The following is a 17167-nucleotide window of genomic DNA, read 5'->3' on the forward strand; positions in this document are numbered from 1 at the left end:
GGAGTGTCCGGACTGACTGCTACTCCCTGTATGACAATGTCCAGTGTTATTGTGCTTGGAGGTACAGTGTCCGGAGTGACACAGGAAAATGAAGCTGAACCAAAACCAACCTCCCGATCACTGGATTTGCAACACAGTGACATTCAACCATTCAATGACCCTCAAAATCGTTCAATTGTTCCTTACCAGAATTTACAAATAACAGATCTTGGATATCAAGTTTATAACTTAATAAATTGTTAATTTCTGATTATGTCACTTTAGCAGAACACAGATGATCATGAACCCACGCACCCCTCCAATTCGCACACCAGCAGACAATTAAGAGATAAACTTGTTTAAAATTTTAATTTGCCAGTTGATAACAGTTTCAATGATAAATAGTAGGCCATCATGAAATCCTTTGATGCTGGGTTGTACTACAGGCACAAGAACTATACACCATGTTTGAACTTAAAGTCACCAGTCAATGCGAACAAATTCTGCAGACCTGTGGAGACTCACATTCTTATCTCAGACCTTTTAACAAGTTAACAACTGGGGAAATAACTAGACAAAGTCAAACCAAAAAGAAGACCAGACTAGTCCAGCAACTTCCAAAGAAGCACTTCCTCCAAGCCCAAAATCCAGTCAGAGCGAGGTCACTCATGGTTTTTGCTTTCTTTCTCACCATTCTCTGTGGTTACCTGCCCGGCAGCATTCCTCTTACTGACTGACCCATTCAATATCCATCCAGCTGTCAGTACCTGAGCAGAACTACATCTCGGTGCTGAAACGTCTGCTGTGTTCAGAGAGCAGTAATTCACCTGCATTATCTTTCCTGGCCAGATCCTAACAGCAAACATCAGTCTTTTGTCTCTCTAGTTTTTTTTTAAAGAAGAACTAGCCACTGTTCAAACTTCAATTCTCAATTTGGACTCACAGTTCCTAACCAAAATGAGAAAAATAAAAAAATAGTGATGGTCACAACACTGATCTTACAGTGTCCAGCTATACAGTGCCCACTCGTGCAGTGTTCCAGTAATGCAGTGTTCCAGTCATGCAGTGCTCACTCGTGCAGTGTTCCAGAAATGCAGTGCCCACTAGTGCAGTGTTCCAGTAATGCACTGTTCCAGTAATGCAGTGTCCACTCGTGCAGTGTTCCAGTAATGCAATGCCCACTCGTGCAGTGTTGAGTATTATTGGTGGATGTGTCCCTGTGAGACGGGGCACAAATAACCCCATCGACCTGTGGCCAACCACTTCAACTCCCCCTCCCACTCCACAATGACACTTCCTGCACCACCAAATCCAAGCTATCTGATGACTGGAGGAAGAACACCTCATCTTCTGCCTTGGGACCCTCAACCACATGGCATCAACATTGACATTACTAGTTTCCAAATCTCTCCTCTTCCCCCCACCTCATCCCAGATCCAACCCTCCAAGTCGGCTCTCCCCTCTTGACCTGACCATCTTCCTTCCTAACTATATGTTCTACCTTCCCCACCGACCAATCACAATCACCCCCCCAGCTGGATTTAACGAGCACCTTTTCAGCTACCTTCCCCAAAAGCCCCACCCTCACTCTATTTATCTCTCAACCCCCTTATTCCTCCACATTCCTGATGAAGGGCTTATACCTAAAACATCGGTTCTCCTGCTCCTCGGATGCTGCCTGACCTGCGTGATTTTCCAGCACCACACATTTGACTCTCACAGTAACTAATGTTACAGTGCTAAGTCTCACAGTGCCCAGTGTTACAGTGGATAGTATTAAGGTATCCAATCTCCACAGTGCCCAACACTATCGTGCCCAGCCTCACACTGTCTAGTGTTACAGTGGCCATGTTACAGCATGCAGTCTCACTGTGCCTGGCCTCGACAGCAGCCAGTGTTATAGTATACAGTCTCACAGTGCCCAGTCTCTCAGTGTTTCCGAGGTCTCACCCACCACCCCTACCACCATCACTGAGGTTTACTCTGTCCCAACCTCCAACCCAGCCCCAGTTTTACCAAGTGTCCTGTTTCGGAGATATTCCTCCATGCACTGTACTGCAGTGTTGTCCATGTTGGGGTCAAACTTATTTGCAAAAAAATATCTCTGACGGACCACCCACTGTAGATCTCCTGCCCCATACACACAAACCAAGTGGCGATACCTTCCCGTGCAGGGAGGGTATAGGGCACCCCTCGCAACATCACCAGCCTCAAAGGACCACTTTACTGCCCGGCCAAGTGTCCTGGTGGCTCCTTGGGTGTATGGGATGGAGCCGGGTACATTGGGCATTCTGTGCAGGGTAGCCCACCCATGCTCGTCCGGGCTGTAGGTGTCCTCTGACCACTTGAGGAAGGCCTGGATCTCGGCACTGTCAAACACATGGCCGACAAACTCTCTGGAGGCCATGAAGTAGGCGCTGCCCACGAAGATGGAGGTGCTGATGTTCGGCTGGTCTTTCAGTTGTGCCGTCAAGACGACTTGGTCGAGGGTATCATGGTGGTATTGCCAACGTTTCTAAAAGGCAAGCACAAAAGAGAGTGAGAGAGACGAGAAAGTAGAAATGATAGCTTTTCAACTTCGCCTATGGCTTTTTCCCTCCCCAACTCCTCTGCACTCTCCTCGCCCCCAGCTCCAGCAAGATCCATGCACACTCCTTCTCTCAGTTCCTCACCTTACAGTGGAGAACAAGGCCATTCAGCCCCTCAGGCCTTTCTCACTCCTATTGCCTATTGCCAGTCACCTGCCTATTTCGCCATATCCCTGCCTCCTAAACCATCTCCCAATGCTCATTCGCTGAGCAAACATAAAACTCATCCTCAAACACTCCCAGTGCATCTGGCTCCAAATATATACTTCAAGCTGTGCCCTCTGGTCATAAAGGTTGAGAGCACCAGAAAAATAATTTCTTCAGCCCATCGTGACTGCGCTGGCAAAACAGGCTCCTTGCAACTCCAGTCTCATTTTTCCAGCACTGGGAACATTGCCTTTCATGCCTCACCAGTGCAATGGAGACACTTTCCTGTGGTCATCAACTCCTGGAATGGGACTTGAACACAGAGTTTTTGCCTTAGAGAGAAGAACATGGTGTGCAGGGATATAGTTCTTTGAAAGTTGCATTGCAGATAGACAGGGTGGTGTAGTAGGTATTTGATACCTTTACCTTCATTGGTCAGTGCATTGAGTATAGGAGTTGGGATGAAATGTTGCAGCTGTAACAGAGATGGATAGAGCTCTGAAAGATAGTGGAATCAAGGGTTATGGGGATAAGGCAGGAACAGGATACTGATTGTGGATGATTAGCCATGATCATAGTGAATGGTGGTGCTGGCTCGAAGGGCCGAATGGCCTACTCCTGCACCTATTGTCTATAAATAGGAGTATCTTTGACTATCTCTGATATGCCTTTGCCATTACCAAGTGTGATCTATTGGCTGTAGAGGACATTGGTGAGGCCACTTTTAAAATACTGCATACACTTCTGGTCGCCCTTCGAAAGAAAGGATGTTGTTAAACTTGAGAGGGTGCAGAAAAGATTTACCAGGATGTTGCCGAGATTGGAGGGTTTGAGCTACAGTAAGAGGTTGAATAGGCTGGGGCTATTTTCCCTGGAGTGTCGGATGCTGAGGGGTATCCTTACAGAAGTTCATAAAATCTGGAGGAGCATGGATAGATGTTGAAATGATCAGCCGGATGATAGTACACTTCACACAGCTTCCTTTATCACATACATGCAAGAAGACTCAACCAGCCGGGTCAAAGCCCACCCTTGCCTGGAGAGTCTGAAACAGGCAGTTGCAATCACACTTTTACACACAAATCAGCATTCCCTTTTCATGAATTACATTTTGATTTCAAGCCTTAGCAACACAACTGATCAATCAGATCCTGATCTAGGTATATGACGTTTAGCATTAGATCATTGACCTTAGAATTCTACAACACCTGTTGAGTGTTGTTTCGGTCTTCCTGTCTTCTCACTTAACTGGAGCCAGTTTCAGTAAGCTAGCTAGCTTGCATACATGCTTGGCTGCATTTTTCTGTTGCTGCTCAGAATTGTTTAGCTGACCTCCTTTTCTGTTCTTGCCCCATTTTGATTCCTTCCACGTCGGCTGTATAGCCAAAGGTCTTTTCCCAAGGATGGGGGAGTCCAAAACTAGAAGCATATGTTTAAGGTGAGAGGGGAAAGACCTGAGGGGTTACGTTTTCACGCAGTGGGTGATGTGTGCCTGGAATGAGCTACCAAGAGGTGGTGGAGGCGGCTGGTACAATGACAATATTTAAAGGGCGTCTAGATGTGAACATTAATAGGAATAGGTGAGAGAGATATGTGCCAAAGGCTGGCAAATGGGACTAGGTCAGATTGGGATGACTGGTCAGCGCAGACAGGTTGAACTGAAGGGTCTGTTCCATACTGTATGATACTATGACTCCATGCTCTCTGGTTATTGAGGTTTAGAGCACCAAAATAATAAGTTGCCCTTCAGCCCATCGTGTCTGCACTGGTCAAAAAGACAAGCTCCGAGCTATTCTCATCCCATTTTGCAGCACTTGCCCCATACCCTTGAGTGTCTCACAATAGCAATGAAGACACCTTCCTATGGCCATCAGCTCCTGGAGTAGGACTTGAATCCAAAGCTCCTCCCTCAGAGTGAAGAACACCACACATTAGATTCTCTACAGTATGGAAACAGGCCATTTGGCCCAACAGGTCCACACCAATCCTCTGAAGAGCAACCCATCCACACCCATTACCCTACCCGATATTTACCCCTGACTAATGCACCCGAACACTATGGGCAATTTAGCACGACAAATCTACCTGGCCTGCACATCTTTGTGGATTGTGGCAGGAAAACAGAGCACCCGGAGGAAACCCACGCAGACATGGGGAGAATGTGCAAACTCCACACAGACAGTCACCCAAGTCTGGAATCGAACCCAGGTCTTTGGCGCTGTGAGGCAACAGTACTAACCACTGAGCCACTGTGCCACCCCTTCCACAAGACACAAGACACTTTATTTTCATTGTGTCAAAAGATATCTTTTATCCTCGGTCCTTGTGGCATCATGCATGGGAGATATGGATCCTTGAGGAGAAAGTGAGGACTGCAGATGCTGGAGATCAGAGCTGAAAATGTGTTGCTGGAAAAGCGCAGCAGGTCAGGCCCTTCTTCAGGAACATCGAAACATCGATTCTCCTGTTCTTGGATGCTGCCTGACCTGCTGCACTTTTCCAGCAACACATTTTCAGATATGGATCCTTGGTTACCAAGGAAAGGATAGATTATCGATGGTATGCAGGAATGTGGATGGTGGAACAGGATCAAACGGGCCAATGGTCTACTCTTGTTCCTTGTATGTATGGGAGCAGATCTTTTTTTTTCATTCAACTTCCATCGGAACTTGCCATCATCTCATACAAATGTAGTTTAGGCTTCATTTGCGTTTCAATTCCTCAGATCTCCCCACCAGGCCTCTAACCCAAAATCTTACATCTGCATTCCATTGCACTTGTACAATCGGTGAACAGTGAAGTATATTTCCTTGTCTTCATTACGAGTGCTCACCCTGTACCCATTGAATAAACCTCACCCCAATCTCCTTTGTTCCAATGGGAGCATCGTTGACCTTTCCAACTGAGCCATCCAACTTAAACCCTGGCACCATTCTGCGAAATCTCCTCCCTGTCCTGAGGGCCCTCACATCGTTTTATAGTCACCGGAAATGACCACAACAATCCAACTGGGGCTAAACCAATTCGACATGCAGCATAACTCAACCATTTATTGGCATCAATGCCTCTATTTATTAAGCCTTCTGCTTTTCTACCCTCTTATGGCCTCCCCCATCTTCTAATGTTGATGAATGTTTATCGCCAGATCCCTCTAATCCTTCGCACTCTTTACGATTGTGCCATTACATTTCTATTACCTCTCCACATCCTTCTCCCAAAACATATCACCTTACACTCTTCTGTATTCCCCTCTGACTGGATGCTGTCTGTTCATTGTGGTGACTCTGGACAATTCACATCATCCTCACCATTTGCCAATCCTCCAGGTTTATCATTGCCCCGAATATGGGCATTTTGCCACATACTCCAAGATTGATATCACTGACATATTGAATAAAAGCAGTCGTCTATTTAGGGCTGAGATGCGGAAACATTTAACTTACAGGATAGTGAAGTTATGGAATTCTGTACCACAGAAAGCTGTGGAATTTGAGTCATTGAATATATCCAAGAATGCGATTAACAAATATTTAGGTTTCAAAAGCATCAAAGGCATGGGGAGAAAGTGATAGTATGGCATTGAGATAGAGGGTTAGCCAGGATCATATAGTATGGTGGGCCTCATGGAGGGCCAAATCATCTTCTCCTGCTCCGGGTCTTGATGTTTATATGTCCCAGCTGTGTGAACCTACCAACGTCTCGTCCAAAACAAGATCCATGAATCAGGGCTTGTATTGTCAATTTTGTTGTCCAGCCATTTTTATCTAGTGCCTAGTGAAACACTTCATTGAATCCAGTTCAGACAACATTCTCTGCATTCAAATTCTCACATCAATGCATGATACGAGGTTGGAGACTTACTTTTTGAAAACCTGCACTGGCTTCGCTTCATTACTTTGATCTAAGGCAGGTTGGTGCGAATTGCAGCCATAATACCAGCATGAATGACAAGTGCATGATATAAAGTAAACTAGGATCCATGTGGTGTGAGCCTTGGAGACACAGGTTCAAGTCGCTTCTGCTCCAGAGTTGTGCGATAACGTCTTTGAACAGTTTCATCAGTAAATGTAAGACCATTAACAAGTCGGGACAGGAGTCGGCCATTTGGTCCCTCAAGCCAGCTTCACTAGGATCGTGGCTGATTCAACATTCCTCAAGTCCATGTTCTTGCCCTATCCCCGTAACGCTTAATTCCCCAACTGAACAAGAATCTATCCATCTGAGCCTTAAATATATACAAGGACAGCTCTCTGTGGCAAGGAATTCCAAAGATTCACAACCTTCTGAGAGAAGAAATTCCACCTCATCTCAGTCCTAAACTGGTGCCCCTTTATTCTGAGACAATACCCCCCTGGTCCTGGACTCTCCCATGAGGAGAAACATCCTTTCAGCATTTACCCAGTCAAGCCCTTAATCCTGTCCATTTCAATGAGGTTACCTCTCATTCTTCTAAACTCCAGTGAGTAGAATCCTGTTTAGCCCTTTGTTTTTAAGACAATCCCTCCATAATGGGGGCAATCCCACTGAACATTTTCTCTTAACTTCCTCCAATGAAACAACATGTTTTCTTAAATAAGGTGACCAGAAGTGCTCACAGTACTCCGGATGTGCTCTCACAAGCACCTTGCACAGTTGCAATAAGACCTCCTGACTTTTATACTCCAACCCCCCTTCAAATAAGGGCAAACATTCCACTTCAGTTCTGAAGAAAGGTCACCAGACTCAAAACATTGACTCTGTTTTTTCTCCACGAATGCTACCCGACCTGCTGAGTCTCTCCAGAAATTTCTGTTTTCGTCCAATATTCCATTAGTCTTCCCAATTACCTGCTGCCCCCGTGTGCAAGCTTTCCATGTTTCATTCACTAGTTCCCCCAAGTCCCTTTGTGTTGCAGCTTTCTGAAGCTTTCTCCATTTAAATAATATTCTATTCTTTTGATTTCCCTTCCAAATGAACAACTTCACATTTTCCCACTTTGCACTCCATTTGCCAACATTTTTGCCAACTTAACCTATCAATATCTGTCTGTAAAGCACATAAGACAACATTTTTTACTGTAACTCGATTATACATGACAGTAATATATCAGCAAGGTTTGAGAAGGTTTGTAGCTCAGGTTGAGGTTCTAGATGTCGGTTTGCTCGCTGAGCTGGAAGGTTCACTGAAGATGTTGCCTAGTATGGTGACAAAACATCTGAAAATGAACCTTCCAGCTCAACGAGCAAACCTACATCCAGAGTAATATTTCGAATCAACCTCAGAGTACAACAGGATCTTGATCAGATGGGTTAATAGGCTGAGGAGTGTCAGATGGAGTTTAATGTCGATAAATGTGAGGCCATTTTGGAAAGGCAAATCAGGGCAGGAATAATACACTTCATGGTAAAGTCTGGGGAGTAATGATGAAACAAGAGATCTTGGAATGCAGATTCATAGTTTCTTGAAAATGGAGTCGCAGATAGACAGGGTAGTGAAGAAGGCGTTTGCTACGCTTGCCATTATTGGTCAGTGCATTGTGTGTAGGAGTTGAGAGGTCATGTGGCTGAACAGGACATTGGTTTGGCAATTTCTGGAATACAGCATGCAATTCTGGTCTCCCTGCTATAGGAAGGATGTTGTGAAACTTGAAAAGGTTCAGAAAAGATTTACAAGGATGTTGCCAGAGTTGAGTGTGGAAATGCAGGAGATTGGTACGAGATGTGGAATAATTACAGACATGATGGGCTGAAGGGCATCCTTCCGCAAGAATTCTTTAATTCTGTGACTGACGCAGAGGGAGATTAACTTCAAGGTTCATGTTATCAGGAGGGACACCAAAGCCCTTTCCTTAGCTGAGAGGTCAGAAAACTCTCTACTCTTTACATGAACTAAGGCATAACCTGTCTCCACCAATATCATAGCAAAAGTCAGCCATTCGTCCCTTCCAGTCTGCTCCACCATTCAAGAAGATCACTGCTCTTCTGGTTGCAATTTCAATTCCACATTTCTATCGGTTGCCCCGGGGTCCTTATCTTTTTTTAAAAAAGGTCACCTTGCTAACCCTTTCATAACTTCATCAACTCAGCCTTCACAACTTTGTACAGAAGAGATTTACACAGTGCAACAGCTCTCTCAGGGGAAAATAATTCTGCAAGGCATTGGTGAGGTCACTTTTGGAGTATTGGGTAAATTTGTGATCGCCCTGCTGTTGGAAGGGTGTTGTTAAACTGCAGAATAGATTTACAAAGATGTTGCCAGGACTGCAGGATTTTAGTTATAAGGAGAGGCTAGATAGGCTAGGACTTTTCTCACTGGAGTATTGGAGGGTAAAGGGTGACCATATAGAGGTTTATAAAATTGTGGGGGAAATCAATAAAAGTGAATAGCCCCAGGATGGGGGAGTCCAAACCCAGAGTGCATAGGTTTAAGGTGAGACCTGAGGGTGGTGCAAATACGGAGCAAGTTGCCAAAAAGAATTGTTGTAGTGGGTACAATTACAAGATTTAACAGATGACATAAATAGGACAAGTTTAGAGGGATATGGACCAAACACAGGATAATGGGACTAGTTCCAATTGGGATACCTAGTTGGCATGGATGAGTTGGACGAAAGGGTATGTTTTGGTGCTGTAGGACTCTGACGATATCTTATTCTACAGAACATCTTGTCAAACCTACAAGAGAAATCAATGTCCCATCAACAACCTTATCATGTCCCCTCAGAGAAATTTATATATTTCAAAAAGATCTCTCAGATTTCCAAACTTAAATGTGTAAAAGCCAATTTGTTCAACCTTCCTTCATAAGATAAACCCTTCATTCCCAGGAAAAAGGCAGGTGAAACTTGCTGTCAATGTAATTATTTTAAATGAGAGAAAATGTACAGACTGATTCTGATGTGGTCTCATCAAGGCCTTGTATGGCACTCTCTCCACCCCTCAGGCCTGGAAATGGACTCTACATTTTGAAGAAAAATGTCTGTGCTAATGGACTCTGGACTAGAAAGGACTCTGTTTGTTGGTAATTAACTGTCATATGGTTTGTTGGGTTTATCACCTGCACTGGAGGAGAAAGTGAGGACTGCAGATGCTGGAGATCAGAGCTGAAAATGTGTTGCTGGAAAAGCGCAGCAGGTCAGGCAGCATCCAAGGAGCAGGAGAATCGCCGTTTCGGGCATGAGCCCTTCTTCAGGAATCTGCACTGTATTGTATGTCCCTGGGTCTGGCAGGCCTTACTGTGAGCTGGGAGGCTCATGGGTCGTCCTGAAAGCTGTCACCCCGAAAGCCGGAGGGTGGGTAGGCCATCCTGTGAACCTGAAGGTTGGTAGGCCGTCCCGAAAGCCGGACGGTGGGTAGGCCACCCTGATGACAGTCTCCCCGAGAGCTAGATGGTGGGTAGACCGTTCTGAGCACAGTCATCCTGAAAAGGGGTAATCGGGATGGGCTGTCCTAGAGGTGGTCGAAAGCTGTGTCAGAGCAGCCGAGAGCCAGAAAGTGCGTAGGGGCGGGCTGCGATCCAGAAGGCTTGTGGGCTGCCATGCACGCTGTCGTCCCAGGGAAGGGGACAGGCTGTCCTAGAGGTGGCCGAAAGGTGTGCCAAGATAGCCACTGGCCAGATGGCGCATCAGGGTGGGTGAGAGCCCAATGGTACGTAGGGGTAGAACGAGAGCTAGAACGTGGGTCACTCCAGGTGGGTACTGGGGCGGGCAGAACTAGAGGTGGTCAAAAGGTGTGTCAGGGCGGACCGAGAGCCGAAAGGTGCATAGGGGCGGGCTGCCTTAGAGTGGCCGGAAGGTGGGAGGGATTGGGGTGGGGGGGGGGAGGCTCACTGGTTTTTTGGGGGTCTGTATTGTATGCTCTGTTTCTTACACAAGTGGACTGTCTTATATGTATGAATGTCATTGTTACTGTTTGTAATGATTGAAACTGGGATTTGAGGTTTGTCCTAATTTCCCTGAAAACTGGTTGAATGTCAGGGTTTGGGGCTTGGCTTTGTCATTCCCCTCCCTTGTAAAATTGCTGTTTCTCTGTATACAGCTGTAAATGTAATTGTTTGTATAAACTGTGAATTGTTTAATAAAATATAAATAAACAGGACTGTCTGTTTCCTTCCTGGTGATGGAATATAAATTGAGGGGAGCAATTATAAATGTTGTCTGCAAAAATCACAAAGCTGAATCATGAAAGGGGAAGGGGAGTGTAGGTTAAGCTAGATATGCTTGTACAAACAGTTATAAGCATCCGTTTCCCGCTTCTGCAAAAACAAAAACCACAATCAAGAGGTCAAAAGGCTCAGTGTGGACGAAGAATGAGAGGAAATGTTGCTTTAGCAAGCAAGGAAGCAGATGGCAGTGAAGGAGGATATACGCTAACAATAGACCACAGAGGGATGTGGTGAAATGGCCAAGCAAAACCTGTACTGTTTCGCACAAGGCCAGATAAGGCAAGAGATAAACAAGAGGAATGGGCGCTGGGTTTAGAATAGTGGGAGGAGGGAAAGAGAAATGAATTGTATTAAGGTTTTGTACTGTGTGCCTACCTTGTAGACACCACTCTTGCAAGAGTATATCAGATGATACTGCTGCTGCAGATCTTGTCTTGGACTGAAATTATGAAGTGAGTGGGTTCTATTTCCCACATAAATTAAGATTTACACACTTGTTATTTTTCACTGCATCTGACACCTACACATGACATGGGTACTTGGGAAAAATAAGCATGACTGCTGTCGGGTGGTAGTGGAAGAAAAATAAACAGGCATGTCAAGGGATCTGCTCACTGAGAGCTGGCTCTCGGGGAGCTGGATCAGCATATGAAGGACTCTTCAATCCTCTTGAGAGGAGACTGACTTCGAAACAGCCTCAGTGTGTCTTATGTGCTGCTGTTGGTGTCTTCCTACTGAGGAGGAGTTTAATTTTAATTTATTTTTTATAGTTTGTTGTGATTGTTTTCTGGGGTTTCTTTCTGCTAATTTCTGTTAATTTGAAGCTGTGCTCAGCTGCACAGGCAGCTACTACCACCACTGCTGCTACAGTCTGGGCCTGCTCCTGTTACTGAAGCCTGGACCTCGCCTGCACCCCTGCTGCTGCTGCCTGGGCCTAACTACACCTGGGGACGACTTCGACTGCTATTCCGAAAAAAAATAAACAGGACGATCAGATGTTCTGTTCACTCTGAGCTGGCTCTGAGGAAGCTGGATCCGTGTCAAGGACTCCATGTGAAAACAAAAGGGTGAGTTGTTGACTGGATAATGGCGGCCTCTGTGAAGTTATTCCTGATGTAGGGGTTTCCTGCTCCTCGGATGCTGCCTGACCTGCTGTGCTTTTCCAACACTGCTCTAATCTTGACTGTAATCTCCAGCATCTGCAGTACCCACTTACAGTCATAGAGATGTACAGCATGGAAACAGATCCTTCGGTCCAACCTGTCCAGGCCGACCAGATATCCCGACCCAATCTAGTTCCACCTGCCAGCACCCGGCCCATATCCCTCTAAACCCTTCCTATTCATATACTCATCCAAATGCCTTTTAAGTGTTGCAATTGTACCAGCCTCCACCACATCCTCTGGCAGCTCATTCCATACACGTACCACCCTCTGCGTGAAAACGTTGCCCCTTAGGTCTCTTTTATATCTTTCCCCTCTCACCCTAAACCTATGCCCTCTAGTTCTGGATTCTCCGATCCCAGGGAAAAGACTTTGTCTATTTATCCTATCCATGCCCCTCATAATTTTGTAAACCTCTATAAGGTCACCCCTCAGTTCTGACGCTCCAGGGAAAACAGCCTCAGCCTGTTCAGCCTCTCCCTATAGCTCAAATCCTCCAACCCTGGCAACATCCTTGTAAATCATTTTGGAATCCCTTCACGTTTCACAACATCTTTCCAATAGGAAGGAGACTAGAATTGCACGCAATATTACAACAGGGCCTAACCAATGTCCTGTACAGTCGCAACATGACCTCCCAACTCATGAACTCCATACTCTGATCAATAAAGGAGCATATACCAAACGCTGCCTTCACTATCCTATCTACCTGCGACTCTGCTTCAAAGAGCTATGAACCTGCACTCCAAGGTCTCTTTGTTCAGCAACACTCCCTAGGACCTTGTCATTAAGTGTATAAGTCCTGCTAAGATTTGCTTTCCCAAAATGCAGCACCTCACATTTATCTGAATTAAACTCCATCTGCCACGTCTCAGCCCATTGGCCTATCTGGTCCAGAACCTGTTGTAATCTGAGGTAACCCTCTTCGCTGTCCACTACACCTTCAATTTTGGTGTCATCTGCAAACTTACTAACTGTACCTCTTATGCTCGCATCCAAATCATTTATGTAAATGACAAAAAGTAGAGGGCCCAGCACCGATCCTTGTGGCACTCCACTGGTCACAGGCCTCCAGTCTTAAAAACAACCCTTCACCACCACCCTCTGTCTTCTCCCTTTTGAGCCAGTTCTGTATCCAAATGGCTAGTTCTCCCTGTATTCCATGAGATCTAACCTTGCTAATCAGTTTCCCATGGAGAACCTTGTTGAATACCTTATTGAAGTCCATATAGATGACATCTACTGCTCTGCCCTCATCAATCCTCTTTGTTACTTCTTCAAAAAACTCAATCAAGTTTGTGAGACTATTTCACTATCAACCTAAGAACAATCCTTTACATGTTCTGAACCGAACTTACATTCTTCTGTTCACTCTTAACTTTTAAGGGGTATCCATGGGCACCCGCATGGGCCCCAACTATGCCTGCCTCTACATCCATCGGCACCATTCTCCACCTTTTCCTCCACTACATTGATGACTGGAGTGGCACTACCTCGTATTTGCATGAGGTGGTTGAAAAGTTCATTAATTCTATCAACACCTTCCAACCTGACCTCAAATTTACCCGGACAATCTCGGACACTTCCTTCCCCTTCCTGGACCTCTCCATCTCTGGCAACTGACTAACCGCGGACATCTACTACAAACCCACCAACTCCGATAGCTACCTGAAATACACCTCCTCCCATCCTGCCCCTGTAAAAACACTATCCCTTATTCCCAATTTCTCTGCCTCTGCTGCATCTATTCCCAGGAGGACCAATTCCACCACAGAACATCCCAGATGGCGTCCTACCTCAAAAACTACAATTTCCTCTCCCACATGGTTGACAATGACCTCCAGTGCATCTGCTCCATTTCCTGTACCTTCACCCTTGAACCACACCCCTCCCAATGCAACAGGGACAGAACCCCTTGGTCCTCACCTTCTACCCCACCAACATCCGGATACATTGCATTATCCTCCACCACTTCTGCCACTTACAAACAGACTGCACTATTAGGGACATATTTCCCTCTGCACTCCATCTGCATTTCAGAGACCAGAACCTCTGCAACTCCCTTGTCATATTCACACCCCCTAAAAACGCACCCTCCCCTCCTGGCACCTTCCCTGGACTCTGAAAGAAGTGCAAAACCTGCACCCACACCTCCCCCCTCACCTCCGTCCAAGGCTCCAAAGGATCCTTCCACATCTGACAAATATACTTGTACCTCCACCAATGTCATCTACTGCATCCATTGCACCCGATGTGGTCTCCTCTACAGCGGGGAGACAGAACTCTGACTTGTGGATTGTTTCAGAGAACATCTCTGGCACACCCACACCCACCAACCAACCCCACTGCCCCGTGGCTGAACACTATAACTCCCCCTCCCACCAAGGGCATGCAGATTCTGGGCCTCCTCAATCACCAAACCCTTACCAGCTGACACCTGGATATTCCACCTTGGAACCCTGCAACCAGGTGGATCAATGTCGATTTCAGTAGTTTCCTCATTTCCCCACCCCAACTTATCGCAGTCCCAAGCCTCCAACTCAGCACCACCCTCCTGACTGGTCCATCTTCCTTCCCACCTGTCCACTCCACCTTCCACAACCTCTTTCCCCCCCCCCCGCATACCTTCATCTATCTATCACATTCCCAGCTACCTTCCATCCCCAGCCCCACACCCATCCCACTTATTTCTCAACCCCCTGGTCCACAAGCCTCATTCCTGATGAAGGGCTTATGTCCGAAACATTGATTCTTCTGCTCTTCAGATATTGCCTGACCCGCTGTGCTTTTCCAGTGCCACACTCTTGTCTCTGATCTCCAGCATCTGTAGTCCTCACTTTCTCCTACACTCTTAACCTACCTACATTCCTGTATACTCTCCTAATCAGTCTATATCCCTCCTTATCCCTATCCCAGGCTCAGCCCTCTCTTTCTACCCCATCCCTTTCACCTGACCATCTTCCTTTCCACCCATCTGCTCCACCCCACCCACTGTCCAATCACAGCCACCTCCCCCCTGCATCCACCAATCGCCATCCCATCCACCTTTCCCCAGCCCCACACCCCCATTTATTCTGCAGCCCCTTCCTCTCCCCCAGTTCTGATGAAAGTTTCCGACCTGAAACGTCAATTGCTCTTCTATTCTGTTTTCAGCTCAACTCTCCAACTCCTCTATATTCCTTTGTACATTCTGAACCTCCCTCCATGCAATTGAACTGTTTTAACAACCCTGTCTCTCTTTGTACAGGCAGGAGTGAAGGACTGGAGGGGAGAGAGAGAGAGAGAGATGATGGAGGGAGGGAGGGAGGATGGAAAACACTTGGATGAAGAGAGGCCCAGCAGACAGGAAGGCGGTTACCTTTTTGAACCCTGGTGCAGGATCCGACTCAATCACGTTGGAGCCGTTCAGAGCTCTGAGGCTGCGGACTATCTCCCGGTTGGTCTTCAGGGGGAAGTCTTGGCCACACACATTGATGAAGTACCTCCAGGGGACAGGGCTCTCCAGCAGCTCCTTCATGCAGTTGAGATCCACCTGAACTCTGCTCCAGCCAGCATAGGTGACCCACTCCAGCTTGGCTGCGACAAAGACATTGTGGAAACACAAAGCGATGGCCCGAACGGCCGCATGAAATTGACTCGGGGATTTGCGGTCCACGTGGATACAGTAGACATTCTGTGGGGCGTAAATGCTCCGTAGAAGCCTCTCGAACATCTCAATGCTCTGGTGGATGACCATGGAGTAAGCCAAGGGGAAGTGTTCCTCCTCAGGGCTCAGGGGAACAGTGATATACTTGCGGCCCCTCACAAACGATCTGCAATTTCAGGTCATGTTCAGATAATCTCCCTCAGTGACGGCTTGGTGCTTGAGGGAGACAGTAATGGAGTTGAGGAGGGCCCTTTCCACCTCCTGCCTGTCCCCCTGGATGATCTGCCAGCAGGTGGAGTTCTCCTCGACCAGGAGGAGATGTTCCTGCATTGGACTGGCGCCTGGTTTCACCAGCCTGAGGGTCAGCCGGCCCCCTCCTCTCTGGACCAGCAGCCATTGGCACAACAAGACCACACTGAGCGCACACAGCGCTGATCTGAGGCACGACCAGCGGGTCCAACGCTGGCTCAGCTTGGGCATAGCACTTTCCAGGGGGCAGTGTCCCCAGCCTATAGGCGATAGGAAAATGCAGAATGGATGCTCTCTGTGCTGGGCAGCACTGCCTCCACCAGGCTGTGGGGAAGGGGTGACTGCAATTTGCTGGAGAGGTCGCAGCAGTCAGTCCTCTCCTAGTTAGACTCTTGTCTTCCTTTTCCCCCAAGATTCAACGAATGACTCGACTTTCACTCCCTCTCCCCCCGGAACTGCTCTCCCTCTGGAATTCCTCTCCCAATTTAACACCTCTCCCTCTCTCTGTGACCCCTTTGTAACCCCTCTCCCTCTAATAACCCCTATCCCTTTGTAATCCCTCTCCTCCACTAACTCATCCCTCTCCCTCAGTAACTCCTCTCTCCCTCTGTAACTTCACTCTCTCGTTCCTCTCTCTGTAACTTCTCTCTCTCACACACACACACACATTAACTCCTCTCTCTCTTTCTCTGTCCCTCAGTAACTCCTCTCTTCCCTTTCTCGGTAACTCTCTCTCTCTGTCTCCCACAAACGAACGTCTCTCTCTCTTTCTCTGTCCCTCAGTAACTCCTCTCTTCTCTCTCTCGGTAATTCCTCTCTCTCTCTCTCTCTCTCACACACACACACACTAACGTCTCTCTCTCTCTCTCTGTCCCTCAGTAACTCCTCTCTTCCCTCTCTCGGTAACTCCTCTCTCTCTCTCTCACACACACACACACACACTAACGTCTCTCTCTCTTTCTCTGTCCCTCAGTAACTCCTCTCCTCCCTCTCTCGGTAACTCTCTCTCTCGGTAACTCCTCTCCCTCTCTCTGTCTCTCTCAGTAACTCCTCCCGCCCTCCTCTGGATGAAACCCAGCCAATGTTCCGTTGTTTCTCTCTCGGAGTCCGGGCTCCTCTCGCTCCTGTCTGCCTGCCTGCCTGGCTACAGGCGTTTCCTTCACCGGTCTCTGCTTCTCTCCGGCCGTTCCTGGACCGATGTTGCCGGGTGAAGTAAATGAGAGGATCGCGATGGTGTGCAGTCTGGATCAGAG

General features: G+C 47.1%; 1 protein-coding gene across 1 annotated transcript; it reads right to left on the minus strand.

Moving 5' to 3' along the window:
• Nucleotides 1-1957: 1957 nt before the first annotated feature.
• On the minus strand, nt 1958-15957 carry LOC148147038 (beta-1,3-galactosyl-O-glycosyl-glycoprotein beta-1,6-N-acetylglucosaminyltransferase 3-like). The gene is made up of 2 exons (XM_087996187.1): nt 15378-15957; nt 1958-2494 (listed from the first exon to the last, which is right to left on the minus strand). The coding sequence occupies exons 1-2, from the start codon at nt 15753-15755 to the stop codon at nt 1958-1960; spliced, it is 915 nt and encodes a 304-aa protein (XP_087852313.1). The 5' UTR covers nt 15756-15957.
• Nucleotides 15958-17167: the final 1210 nt, after the last annotated feature.

This window comes from Chiloscyllium plagiosum, unplaced genomic scaffold (genome assembly GCF_037043375.1).
Source record: "Chiloscyllium plagiosum isolate Xiang-an unplaced genomic scaffold, Cpla_swu_hap1 HiC_scaffold_18, whole genome shotgun sequence".
NCBI lineage: Eukaryota > Metazoa > Chordata > Chondrichthyes > Orectolobiformes > Hemiscylliidae > Chiloscyllium > Chiloscyllium plagiosum.